Consider the following 14,204-nt stretch of genomic DNA (forward strand, 5'->3'; position numbering starts at 1 on the left):
TTTAGTCAAAGAGACTGGCCTCAGCGTGGCAGTGTTTCGGCAGTGCGTTTCCCTGGTGCCATGGAGCACAGCGAGGAGCCCCTCAGGTGCCAGCAGCTTTCCTGGGGCTCCTGGAGATCTGCCCGTGGCTTTGATTGAAGCCAGGCTTGCAAACACTTCTCGGGGGTCTTTCTAGACCCCCCCCATGTTCCTGCTGCGATGCAAGGAAGTCCACCCATTTATTGTACAGGCGGCTGCATGGGTATAAATGGTTTTCCTTGGTAACCCCAAGGGGATTCAATCCATCACGAAGCAGGTAGGAGAAACCCAGAGCATCCATTTCCAGTGTGATCACCAAGGAGCAGCCACGGTGCCCTTGCTACGAGGCTCTTCAGACGCTTTGATTGTTTGGGATGCTCCCAGGTACAAAACTGATCTACCTGCAGCACCGGCCAATTCCTGCCCCAATTTGAGCTCGTGCGACTCCGCTGAAGTCAATACACCAGGCAAACATTTCATTTAGCAAGCAGGCTCAGAATCCCACATTTAAGCATGTGTCAAGCCAGCCAGTAGCTTTGTTTTAATTAACTCTCCAACTTTGTGGCTGTCATTTCTTTATATAAACGAGGATGTTCTGCCAAGGGCAGAACGCAGTCCCGCGTGCCTACCTACAGACCTCTGCTGGGGCACGAGCACTTCTCAAAGGGGGCAGAGGCAGGGAAGGGGCTGGGGATGATGCTGTCGGGGTCCATATGGCTGCAGGATTAAAGCAGAGGCAGCAGAGCTTTCCAGCCTAGGTGCTCACAGAGAAAGCAGGGATAACATCGCCGTAGTTTTTTTTGTAGGATTTTGGTGGCCAAGCATTATTCAGCAGTGGCCAAAGCCTCCGCACTGCCCAGGGGTGGTTTGGTGATGCTGGAAGACCCCTCCCAGGCAGGAGCAGAGGCATTTCACGAGTCACCATCTTCTCCGCCCAGGAAGGAACAATGGAAGGGAAATCAGCTGGCGACAAATCCTCATTTATAATTAAAAGGGGAGCAGGAGCTGCCTGAACGTGCCGCAGCTCGGGAGCTGCAGCCTGCGCCCCCCAGCTGCTCCCCCCCCAGCAGCTGCCCCCTGGCGGCCCGGGGAACTTTGGGGAAGTTCAAAGCCCTTTGCTGCCCTTCTGCGAAATAACAACTTCTTTATGCTGGAAAAGACCAAATATATTTTTTATTATTATTATTTTTTTAAATTATTATTTTTAGCGGAAGCCCCAGTGGTGTCACAGCCTTGCTGCTGGCACCAGCCGAGCCGGGCACCTTCCTAGCTAAAGGGGCAAGTTGGCTCGTAAATAAGGACCAGATCCACCCCCCCATTTTGGGGGAGATTCCCCAAATTCCCCCAATTTTGCTGCTGTTAAATTTAATTAAAATAAAAAAAATAATAATTAAAAAAATGAATTAAAGGAAAAAAAAATAGAAAAAAGAACACATGCTGAGCCAACCCATCCAGTTCACGGGCAGCTTAATTAACCCCGCAACCCCCCCGCAGGGCGCTAATTGCCTGGGGGCACCTCCAGGGAGGGCGGGGGGGGGTGGCACAGGGGGGAGGGGGGGCGTGGCTTGTGCTAAGCCCCGCCCACTTTTGGCGTTTTGTGGGCGTGTCCCGGCGAGGCCCCGCCCCCTCGCGCGGAGCGGAGCGGAAGTGCCGGAGTTGGCGCTGCTCGCGCGCGGGGCAAGTTGGGCTCCGGCGGGGCGGGGGCGGCTCCGCGCCCCCCTGCTCGCCTTCATCCCCTCCTCCTCCTCCTCCTCCTCCTCCTCCTCGCCGTCGCCGCTCTCCTTCTCCCCGCGGCTCCCATGCGGCGGAAGCAGAAGCGGCTGCTGCAGGCGGTGGGGCTGGCGCTGGCCGCCCTCGTCTTCTTGCCCAACGTGGGGCTCTGGTCCCTCTACCGGGAGCGGCAGCCGGACGGCGGCGGTGGTGGTGGCGGGGGGGGGGCTGCAGGGCAAGGGGCGGCGGTGGTGGTGGAGGTGGGGGCTGGAGAAGAGACGGTGAGTGAGGGGGGGGGGTACTGGGAGGGTGTGGGGGGGGGTAATGGAGGGGTACTGGGAGGGTACTGGGAGTGGGGGGGGTACTGGGAGGGTACTGGGAGTGGAGGGGAGGGCTGCTGGGGGGGTACTGGGAGTGTAAAGGGTCCTTGGGGGGGTCCTTGGAGAGTGGTAGGGGCTGTGGGGGGTACTGGAGGGGGGCTTCTGGAGGGGTACTGGGAGTTTAGGGGGTGTTAGGGGGGTGCTGGGAGTGTATGGGGGAAGTGGGAGGGTACTGGGAGGGTGTGAGGGGTTTGGAGGGGGTGCTGGGGGGTTCTGGAGTGTGTATGGGGCTGCTGGGGGGGTCCTGGGGGTGATTGTGGAGGCATAGGGGGTGCTGGGGGGGTCTTGGGGGTGATTCTGGATTTGTGGGGGATGCTGGGGGGGGGGTCCTGGGCGTATATGGGGTGCTGTGTGTGTAGGGAGTGCCCAGCAGTGTGGGGCTGCAGTGGGTGGGGGCCAGAGCTCAGCTGCGGTGTGTTGTGTTCGTGCATGCCTGGAGGATGGGGCTGAGCTTTTGAGGACCCCCGCCCACATCTCAGTGTTTGGGGGGTCTCGTCTGGCCCCTCTGTACACGGGGATGGGGAGCAGCTGCCCCACAGCAGCAGGGATCTGGTGGTTTGAGCCCAGGGGGAGGCAGCCCCCCAGGAGGCAGTGGCAGGAGGGAGGCTGCCTGCAGGGAGGGAGCCGAGCGCGGCTCCTGTGAGAAATGGGAGCAGCTGAATTGACGTAAGCTGAGGAGAGAAGGGGCTCGAGTAGGGGATGGGGTGGAGGTGGACGGTGAGTACTTTCTTGGCAGCTTACGGATCCAGAGACCAGAGGTCTGCTTGCCTTTCTGGCCGGGCTTGGTAAGGGAATAAAGCAGGATCTTCGCTCTGAGGAGTAAAGAAGGGAAGTTTGCCCCCTCCTTGCAATGGAAAGAATAGTAAATGTGTCTCCTGAGGGCATCCCTTCTGCTCCATTTCTCCTCACCTGTCTCAGGAAGGTATGGGGAACGCGCATCACCAGTTACTTCAGGGTCCCCACGGACCTTGTGGCAAGGGCTAGCAGAAAGCACCGGGTGGAGCGTGAGGGCGATGCCTGTGCCCTGATCCTCCTCTGGGGAAAGAAGAGCACGGAGCTGTTCCCATCGAGGTGGGGAATGCCCGCTGGGTACCTGCTGCTTGGTGGTGGTGCAGCAAAATGCATTCCTTGCTCGTCCCTCTGGGGTAGAAACAGGCAAACCCCCTGCTTAACGTGAGGGACACGAATGCCAGATCACCCGGATTAGACATTTGTAAGCTCGGTTTAGCTGCATTTACTTTTGGCTCTGTAATTGCTTTATCCCATCCTTGCTTTGGCTTCGTACCATTACGAATGATGGGGGCTTGAAAGCCTGAAATGTCAGTGTGTAACTATCGGTTCAGCTCCTTGTTCAAAACCACTTAAAACTCTCAGTTGTCTCAATCTTCCCCTCCTCGGAGACTTGCCATTACGACTGCACCGTAAAGGTGGAGAAACTTAGCGTGGCAATTTCTGCTCAGAGAGCGAGGAGGCTCCAAGAATGAGGCGCTGAGGTTGAGCTCTTCCTTCCCAGCAGAAACGTTCAAATTCAAGCATTTTGGGTATACCCAGGCATAACCGTGATTGTGTCCTGGTCATTTGCCATGCTGACAGGGGAAGAAAAGAAAAAGTCAGTAGGTACCTGCCGTAATGTGGGGTTACATAGCAGACCCCAGACCTGCCCAGGGATCCTTTTAATGCACAGTGATCTTTGTGTGCCCACAGTTCCTGATGCTATTGCCTTATGCTTGTATTTCTGTTGCATGCAGGCGATCTATTTTGCATGACTGACAAAATTAAGCCCTGTAGGCTACTGCTGCACAGCTCCACATAGTACATGAAGACCAGTGTAAAATCATGCCTCTTCTAGAGGTGGCGAAGGAGGAAGTCGGTAATTATTCTCAGGCTTCAAAGCTCCTCGCTGGAGGTAGCAGTTAACACTGGTTAAATCTACCAGGGCTGAAAATACAATAAAAAGCTGACTTTTTATTTTTCGTCTTCCAAAGTCATCCCTGTGCTGCGGGCCTTGGGTTGGAGCAGCTGTAGGCCAGGCAGTTTGTGCAGTGCATCACTGCTGGTTTCAGTGTGTTGTCTTCTCAGAATTAAAAAATGTCATATCACTTGTTATACAGAGCGCTCATCCTATTTTTCTTTGTGCTATGTCTGTTTGAAGTATGACGGCTGTCAATAAACTGAGATCTGCTACTGGTTTGGGTGTGTGGTGAGCTGGGCAGCAAATGTCTGTGCCGATTACAGGAGAATTTGAAATAAAAGCTCTCTGCTCTTGTGTAAATCAGGATTGCTGGGTCTTAGGCTGAAGGCTCAAATTTCCTGCCTAATTAATGAGGAACTATGGGTTGCAGTGGGGCTGACAGTAAAGATACACATCTATCACAGATATTTTTTTAAGGACTGCGCCCTGAAATGATAGCTTGTGTTACACTGAGCAAGGCAAAACATACCCTGAAGGACAGCTGGCTGTCTTGGTAAAAATAATTTCAGATGATGCAGAATAAAGATAAAACATTTTTTTTTACTGTTGTCATAGAGTTATCTGCCAGCTGACTGCAGAGAGTTTGTCTGTTGGGTGTCTTCAGTTCTGGTGGTTCCCGTCTCTTCTCCTATGGTCTTGACAAATACTCACGGTTTTGGTACTCACTAATCAACTTCCAGCCTGTAAATTAATTTGCTGTTTGTCTGCTCGTTCACGAAGCTGTATGGAACAGCCAACTTCTTAACACCAGTACTGTAGTTTAAGACCACAGGAGGCTATATCATTAAAAGAATGATGTGCATAGCACTCAGGAAATATTTTTTTCTTTCTGGCTTTAATTTGCCTACTTGCGCAGGCTTAATCTGTGAGTTGAAGATGTTTCAGATGTGATAGAGAAATGAGCTTTTCCATGAAATCTCTGCCCGTGCTCATTCTTTTGCTTAAATAGTGTCTGCTCTTTGGTAATTTTATCTTTCAGAGTAACAGCAAAAGGGCAAAGTTTTAAGAAACAGTTGGATTAAAACCGTAAAAAGGCAATTCTTAGAATATACAGTTGCAAAGTTTCAATACTAAAATTTTAAAGTTCAAATTGTGCCAAGAATTCGTGTAGCAGTGTGCCTTGTGCAGCTTCTTACCTTCAAAATGGCAAGGTATCAGTACACGCTATTTCACTTTATTTAATCTTTCTAGTGGCTGAAACAGACGTGTCAGAAATTAAGCAATCAGGAGCCGTGTAAATATATTCTAGAAAAGATTATGCTAAATTGTTTCTGCAGAAGTGCCTAGGCAGCTAATTGCTTCTGTATTTACATGTTGAGGGGAAAACACGGTGGCTGAAAATAATTCATTGCCTTAATACCGGGGTTAGGTTGGCGTTCTTCCTTCCTTCTGCTGTTGGGTTTCTTCTTCTGGAGCTCTGCTGGCTGCCTCTCCATCCCTGGGGACAGGGGATGGCCTCGAGTTGTTAAAGTCCTGCTAGAGATGTCATTAGGAAAGCAGATTCATTGAGTTTCTTTCTAGTACACCTGCATGTGAGGAAATTTCCTTTATCATTATGTATTTACAGTTGCTCCTTGGATGATACGAACTAGCAAGCCCTTTTTTCATGGGGTGTGTAACAGCTTTGGCTGGTGTGGTGGCTTTCAGCGGGGACGATGGGCTCAAGGTGCTAAAATGTTTCTGCTGACAGCAAAAGTATTAGCTTAGCTTCTTGTGCTGGTGAGAAAAAATGGCAGGATGTGTATATTGGCATGCTCACGGAGTGCAGATTGACTCCGGTGTAGCTTCATCTTTTTTTAACAAGTATTCGATAGGTAAAAACATATGATCTGTAGGTGTGGGGGATTGCAAGAGAAATTCAGCCTGTTCCTTCTGTCTCGAATCCCCGCTGTCCGCCTCAGAGGCTGCTGGGCACCGGCAGCTGAAGCGTTTGATGTGTGGTCCTGCAGCCTGCAAAACCACAGATGAGGTGGGCTGTGGGCTGGAGGTTTATGCTTGGGCTAATGCAATTATTTACGTGGTTTTTAATCCTCTGCAGAGATGCTGCTCCGTACCTGCCAGGTCGGGCAGGAGATCTGTGTGATGTGCCCTGTTAGGGGAATGGGGCATATGAACTCTGGGAGAGATTAAGCTTGAACGTCTCCTTCTCTGAATTGCTGGATAAAAGCATTGGAGCAAATTAGCAGCCTTTCATTTTACGCATTTCATTTGGTATGATGCATGCTTTATAAAGTCACCCTGTAGCTTGTTGTAATAGTAATTTGTGTTCTATAAATTCACTCGCGAGCATGATGGAAGTGTATAAATCACATAGCTGATTGTGTGGTGCCCTCTGCTGCCAGCTGTACCTGGCTGCTCGTGGCTCGGCAGCGAGACACGAGCTGCAAATGGGATGGAAAAAGCCTTTGCGAGAATGCAGCCCTTGGATGATTTGGGGTTGTAAACTTTGGCTTTCATATAATTAAGCTTAAAGAGTCTGGGCTGTATTGCTGAGAAAGGAGCCCTGGTTAGGGGCTGGGAGCAGCGCGGTGCTGCCTGCCCAGCTGCTGCTGCTGCTCTCATCCTCGTCAGCAGGGGAAGATGATCGGCTTTGCCATCCCGGCCTCAGGGCAGCGATGAAACTGTCACCAATTGTCAGCTTCACCTCGCGGCTGGCAAGCACTGGCCGGGAAGGGGGTGGCTTAGCAGGCTTCCCCTGCTGCCAAGGCTTCCTGAGGGCTTGGGGAGAGGGAGAGGAAAACCTTCCTGCTCTCTGCCAGCAGGTGAATGGAAAGCCAACTCATCGTGCTTCCCGTGCCCATGTCTTTGACAGCTAAACTGGTGGTGCCATAAACCTCCCTGCCTGGTGGCTCTCTGCCCTCTGTGGGACGGCCGTGTTATCCCTCCTGTTTGCTCGTTGCTTGTCTGCTGATACAAAGGCAAACTTTGGAAAGCTTATTTTGATAAGCACAGCGTAAAACAATTGACAACTGAGAGCTAAAGTGCAAGTGCTCAAGATAAAAAGCATTTTTTATGCCTGATTTCTAGTATAGGCTACTCTAAAGTTCATTATTTTAGTGCAGCTGCAAAATGAACATTTTCTCCTGGACTAGTTACATGTGGTACTGCAAAGCGAGCTGAAATGAAAGCCCTGCTTCCTTCTCCAAAGGACAGAAGACAAGAGTTTGGAGCACATGAAGTGGCTAAACCATCTTGCAGCCGTGAAGTTTCAAAGCCCAGCCGGGAAGGGACGTTGGCTGATAAATTAGAGCTTTCCCTGGTCTTGTTATTCCTTCTGGTGGTCATAACTGTGATGGTAACACGGAGCTGAGAGCACAACCAGGCTGTGCTCTAGCTCCTATGCTGCATGAAGATGAAAGGTGTGTTGTATTTGCTGTTCTGCTGGGGTTCTCCTCTTCACCAGCCCTGTTTACCAGCTCCTGTTACCAGCCCAGCCGTGCCATGGCTAGCTGTTCAAACGTGCTCTCTCTGAAGCTCTTAAAAGCTGTGATGCATAATTCCTGTCCTTGATTGAGGACTTCAGCAGGAAAACTTTCTGGCTCCTGACACCCTGACTGCTTTGTTAGGTCACCAGTAAAAACCGTAATCATACAGGCATCTGCGGAGCCGTTCATTTTTCCCATATGAACGGGGATCAGATGGTGAGACAGCGAGATTTGGGAGCAACTGCACTTCCAAATACCCTGTCAGGCATTTGACCAAGTGGGCTGAGAAAATAATGGGAAGCTTCTTACTACCAGCGACGTGTTGAAGTCAGGCAAAAATGCTTTCTAACAGGCCTTTAGTTACACAGTGCTACCTTCCACTCCCTATTTAAATACAATTGCAGTCATCGATATAAAAAGATAAGGAGCAGTTGTTAACTTTGCTGTCTCTCTTGTTTGCTTCCCTTGGGAGCCACCTATAACCGCACTTGCGTCACATAGGAGCAGGTCTGGGTTAACTTAACACAGGGGAAGCTGTTATCCTTGTGTTAGAGCACCCTGTGCACTGCTTGTGTCTGTGCAGCCCTGTCCTGGCATGGGCAGGAAGCCCTCGGGCTCCCCCTGAAAAGTACGGAGCTGCTGGGGAGAGTTAGGAGTTGGTAGGAGGTATTGTTGCTCCCTGTGCTTGAAATATCACTAGGGAAAAAAAAAAAAAAAAAGACCTGTACTGCATAAACGTATTTGGAGCTCCTGTGGAAGCAGGTGTTCCTACGTGCCAGCTTGGCATCGTGCTGAGCACAGCAGAGCTGTCGTTTGTAGGGTTTTACGGAGCGCACCCCAACCAGCATGCAGCGTGCCCGGTTTTATGGCACAGTGTGCTTCAGGGTGGCAGAAACGTGTGCATGAACAAAGCTGCTGGGGTATTTACCATCAGAGGACTTTGCCTCTCTCCAGGGTCCGTCATGCCTCATGTTTTCCATGTTATCTCTGTAGAGCGACCTCGATAAGTTGTGCAGCTTTAAGTAGCTTGATAACATAAATACTGCACGATACCAGGCAGACACGGGGACAGAGGTGGCTGCAGTAACTTTGTGCATGTGAAATCCTTGACGAGTAGCAGAGAGGCACTCTCAAGTTAAGTGACTGGAATGCATGTGCACATTTTCTTCTGAATCACCTTTAGTGGAAAATTGGAAAGGAATTTTTCCAGAGCTGAATGAATTAAAAACTGGGAAAATCTGGTAGGATATACAGGGATGGTAGTGTGCAGCTTGGCCTGAGATTCCTCCGCTTCTAGAGAGAACTACAAGAGAAACTGTGATGACTTCAGATCCCAGTTTGCTTGCAAAACTGATAACTCTCAATGTTTTTTAGCAGTGAACAGAAAGCATGAATCTGTTATCTGATTTCAGACTTCTGAACAATTCCTGATGCTCAAGTCACTTTCAAGAGTATAACAGTGATACTCTATTCCCTAATCCATAGCAGGTGCCTCCCCCTCCTTTGTTTTATGTTTTTTTTTTCTTTTGTTTGCCATGAAAAAAAAAAAAAACCTTTCGAGCTTTTCATTATCTCCTTTAGAGTTTCCTTGTGGTTTTACTTTCAGATCTGGCATGCTGCTCATGCCTTCTAACAATCCAGAGAGCCAGAAGTGTTACTAGTCCTGCTTTATTCAACTTGAAGCATAACCCCTGGGTGGTAATGGTATCTCTTCTGTCAGGGTAACTGACACCGTGGTGTTATTTGCTGCATTTTGTGTTACCTTGCCTGGATAATGGATAGGTAACAAGGATGGGGGTGTTTATCTACACGGCTTTGTTACGAACATAAGTAGTACTGGATATCAAATTATGGCTGACGTGTCAGACTGTGCCTCTTTTGTGAGTAGATTTAAAGGGTCTGGCCACGATTGCAGAAAGCTATAGATAAGTAAATCGATGTGTAGTGCAGTTAGCAGGCTGCCCCTCCTTCCCAAATGCTTGGGTAGAGGAGTAACCTGCTGAGCCTGAGATCTGCTGGCAGCTCTGCTTCCAAGTCCTGCGTGCCCCCGAAAATATCAGAAATATGTCACTTGACACTTCTGCTTATTGTTCATAAACTTGATAAAGCTTTAAATTGCAGCTTCAAAGAAGGGAGGTCTACCACATCTTGGTCCTTAAATCTGCTTTTCTTTCTAAATAATTAGCTCTTTTCCCTGCCCTTTTGCAGTTGCTTCATTTTCTCTAATCTTAGCTTCAGGGTTAAAAGAGAGCTCTCTAGAGCATATATCTATAATTAAGGCTTCTCAACCACAGCTACAGCAGAGTATAAGCAGCGCTCCAGTCTCGCCAATACTCTGGGAAGAAACTCATTTTAGTGGAAAAGCTGCTGATTTTATTGAATCTGAACTCTTTCAGCTATCCCACTCATGGAGTTCCCTCTGATGCTATTTTGTGCCTTCCCACTTCACAAAGTTACCTTTTTCAGGTCGATGATGTTTTCTATAGCTCACAAGAGAAAAGTTTGTTTATTCTTCCTGTCGCTTTCTTGGAAGCACAAACTACCAGCTACAGCAATTAGCGTCCATCACTGGTGTATTCAGAGAGCTTGAAACATCATTGAATTCATTTTTAAGGTCTGACTTCTTTGGGTTTTGCTACAACTCTGTGCAGGCATCTTAAGGAAAACTGGGTTCTTCATTTTTGTCTATTGGAAATCATGATACAAGCACACGAGCATATTGCTGGGATGAAGTCTCTCATATTGTCTGGGTGCTCTCAGATGTCTTACAACTGCTGTGAGCAAGAGCATATTTACAGGCAGCTACTACATGCTGGCTGATGGGCTTGAAATTTGTTCCCTGCAAAACGTGGCTTGTATTTCTGTAGCTTTTGATTTCTTTTATTGTTGAGTCAAATTAAAATGACAAACAGTTAAACTTAGTGAGGGTCTCAAATGGAAAACCCGTTGCAAGAGAGCTGGTGTAACAAGCGTGGATATTGTGACTCTTCCCTTGGCAAGAAACACAAAATAAAGGGAAGAAAAATGGAGTCAGCCGAGACTTGAATGCAGAGCAGCACCCACCCTTTAAGTTTGCTCAGTGTTTATTCAGCGACTGTGTCTTCCAGTCTCAACCTCTTATTAATCTTTCAGCTGCAATGCTTTTTTTCTCTCCAATTAGCACAAGAAGTGGCAGAAAGTAACTTCTAAAAAAATCGTCTCAAGGCAGTGGATGCTGGCATCCTCTCCCGTTACACTGAGCGCTGCTTCTGCAGTGAGGTCACTGATTTGTGCTCAGAGCTGCTCCCCTCAGCACTAATGTGTATTTCTTGCATGTATGTCATGCTCAGCTGATGTAGCAGTGACTTGACATGTTTCCCTGATGTAGCTTTTGAATTCAAAACTGTCTATCCTGTGTGGCTGAGGGTTCGCAAAGTGACCGCTCAAGCTAAAATCCCCAAAAGCATTGCAGTGCATTTTTTAAAATGCACAGGAACTTCAGTTGTTTACTGAAATAATGACCAGCCAGGGTGTTAAATTTCAAAGAAGTGTTGAAGAGTGTTTTTTTTTTTCAGGTACAAACATCAGAACTTCCATCCTAACCTTGCATGAACTCTTTCTGCTGTAGAACTTCTATTCAGTAATAGAAATAAAGGAGTTGCAGACTAATAACTAATTAGTCTGTCTCCTGCAAGAACTTTCTGGATAAATAAAATCTGCATCAGTGTATCACTACTCTTTACCCAAGTTCTTGGAAGGAGAATGGAATATTTTCTTTGGTCAAAGCCTCGCCCTGATTTTGGACTTGGGATCTTATCTGGAAGCACTGTTAGCTGTGTCTCTCATGGGTAGAGCTGCTTTGCTTCCGCCCTGTTGAGCAATTATTTTTACAGGGTTGGGTTGTTAGAAAGGGTTCTGCTCTGCTTTATCTCCAACATCTGCAATCCTTTGCTTGCAATTGTATGTGCAAACTAAGGTGACTTTTCAAGGGTAAGTCATCTCCTCCATCTTTGCTTATGCTTACCTAAGAAGATCTAACGATTAAAATCTCTAATAGCCTGTCTTGTTTTTCCAAAGTAGAAGATTGTATAGCCTTGTCTTTGCGTAGGTTACTTGTGTTCAGAGTCATTTGGGAGGTTACTTTTATCCAGTTCATGACACTAGCAACAAAACAATTTTTCTCCATGATGGAGAAGAGGTAATTTGTTCTTTCTTTCGCATACCTAACATTTCTTAGCCTTTAGATGAAGTCCTAAGAAGAAATTTCAGAGACTAGTAAGCACGAGCTATTGCTTAATGAATAAAACAAGTGAAACAGTGTGCAAGTGTTCTTAATGTTTAGACTAAAGTTTTCAAAGGTGTCTTAGGGTGTGATGCTCCTTTGAAAAATAAGAGTCTTAGTGACTTTGATCTAGGGTATGATACAAAAATACGGGATGCCAGACCTGGTTATGTATAAGATTATTTGTTGTTTTTTTTAAAGAAAGAGCAGTTCCTTCACTTCTGCTCAGACTGACTTTAATCTCAACTCTGCTTCCTTGATAGTGGCACTCTTTAGAAACTGTACTTTCAACTTGGATAAGTAAAAGCAAAAATATATTCCTTCACTGAAGAAAATCAGAACCCCCAAAGGTAGGTAAATACAAGCATAACTCTGGCAAGGGCCTCAATTAGGCAAGTAAGTTTCTAGCTGTAACATTACAGAAGGTCACTTAAATTTAGCCAGACTGTCAGTTCATATTAACTACTACTGAAGATTATTCAGTATCTCAAAAAGAAGTGAACGCTGATTATCTTTTTGTCTTCTCATTTATCTTGCATGTGATCAGTTGGCAGGGTTTAGTGTGTGATAGCCAAGTAATAAGGACTAACCCTTTTCTCACTCATGCATATGGTAGTTTTGCTTAGCCGCCAATACACTGATGTGCTGCTTCTCTCGTATTCTTAGGCTGCAGCTTGCTATGATGGAAACAGCAACAACAAAAAATTAGTTTTAGATGCTAACTTTTTTGTGATGTTTTGGAATCTGTTTCAAGGAATTGATTTTAGTCTGGAAAAAAAAAATCTCACTTCAAAAAAGCAGCATCTGTTCACAGGTCTCCTTCACAGTGGCAAAGAAGTAATCTTGGCACAATTAAACTGTTTAGAATGAGACTTCTTAAATTTGTTTTGTTTGCCTGGGACTGAGGGCATGGAATTAAACTGTAAAAACATCTGCAAAGTATTGGTAGACCTGTTTTCGATGCAGAAATCTATTTGTATAGAGAGAGACCAAAAGACTACCAAAATCATTGTCTTTGCTACCATTTTCCTGCTGTTGCTGCTGCTACTTTAGAAAAGTGGAAGGGAGGTCAGCCTTTAAGGAGTAAATTGTTCCAGTAATTGCCATGTGTATATCTCTTTCCTCTTCCTTTAATCATTCAAACCAAACATGTTTTTTTAATTTAGGATGCACTGAGGAATAAAAAGAACTTTCAATAAACAGCTGACTTCCAGTACGGGCAGTTCCAGCTACAGAAAAAGGTGCTAGTGAAGCTGGAAGCATGTGATGCTGCACTGAAAGTGTAGGTGCGTAGGGCTCAGTTCTTTACCAAGACACTAGCAGTTTATCTGAACTCCAGTGTTTACAGAATTTGCATCAATTGCATTTGTCTGTTGCACTTTGCAGAAGGATCTGTTAAATTACGGGTGCTGGAGAACTCCTTTGGAGAGAAGCTGGAGAGGAGAATTGTGTGCTGTGCTTCATGGAGCATATACATTGTAGTTAAAAATACATCTTTGACATCTTTGTATTGAAATTTGGCCAATTCTTCCTGTAGTGCAGTTAGAATGTGCAAAAGCTGCATCTCCACTCTTCCAATTAGTCAAGATTTATCAAAATGTCCCAGCCTGAATTTCATATAAGAATTAAAGGCATCTTTGCTCAAATACTGCTAGAGGAACCATTTCTTTTGTGATGTCTTCTATCATTGTTGCTTATAAAACAGATGTTTAAAAACATTGTGAGGAAAAATATCAAATATTTACCGTTTCTGTAATTGACTTTAAAAACAGCAACCACAATTCTACTGCAAAATCTATCTTCTATTTCAGTTCACGGATTTCAGCCACTGTTTTGACAGGATAGGCATTGGTCTCTTTTTTTTTTTTTTCCTGTCCTTGGTAATAGATCCAGGGGATCTCTTCCCTTATTGTCTCTTGACAGGACTGTTGTCCTATTTGACCATCAGTATTTTGCTGACCCATGTAAGCCAAAGTTTCTCTTACCTTTTCTCATAGTCTCCATCCGCAGGTATGTGTTGGGGAGGGCGTTGTTGCTGGACTGCAAGATGGAGTTTAAGAACTCCCTCGGTCATCCTGCCAGATGTGTGTGGTTTGCTGCTGCCTTGTGCTGTCTCAATCGAAGAAGAAATGGTGCTGCTGCTACATGCAACGTAGCATGGCTTCTGCACACACAAACTTCAGTTAAAGCCTCAATAACCACTTGTAGGGGAAGTTGGTTCTCTTCTTCCTCTGTATCCTGCTAAGCAGGATGTCACGGGCACCATCACCTAAACTAATTCTTATGTTAGAGCTGGACTTCTGAATTTAAATTTGCTATCTATAGCTGTTCTCTTCCAACTGCGGTCTCGTGGATCTGCCTGAGGAGAAATTTCCCTCTTCTGCCTCAAATTTTCTGATCTTCGCATGCAGATTGTATGCTCTGTGAGTGGGGATGTG

General features: G+C 46.6%; 1 protein-coding gene across 2 annotated transcripts in view; it reads left to right on the top strand.

The window, feature by feature from the left end:
- The first annotated feature begins 1,646 nt into the window (after positions 1 to 1,646).
- The window catches only part of GALNT10 (polypeptide N-acetylgalactosaminyltransferase 10), an 88,951-nt gene continuing 76,393 nt past the window's right edge, over positions 1,647 to 14,204 (top strand). Inside the window, exon 1 of one of the 2 annotated variants that reach the window (XM_072023543.1) lies at positions 1,647 to 2,009. In XM_072023543.1, the coding sequence (XP_071879644.1) occupies positions 1,818 to 2,009 (192 nt within the window). In that variant the 5' untranslated portion in view covers positions 1,647 to 1,817. The remainder of the gene's footprint in view (positions 2,010 to 14,204) is intronic. The other variant, XM_072023544.1, reaches the window with a different exon arrangement.

The sequence above is a fragment of the Anas platyrhynchos genome, chromosome 14 (genome assembly GCF_047663525.1).
Source record: "Anas platyrhynchos isolate ZD024472 breed Pekin duck chromosome 14, IASCAAS_PekinDuck_T2T, whole genome shotgun sequence".
Classification (NCBI taxonomy): Eukaryota; Metazoa; Chordata; class Aves; order Anseriformes; family Anatidae; genus Anas; species Anas platyrhynchos.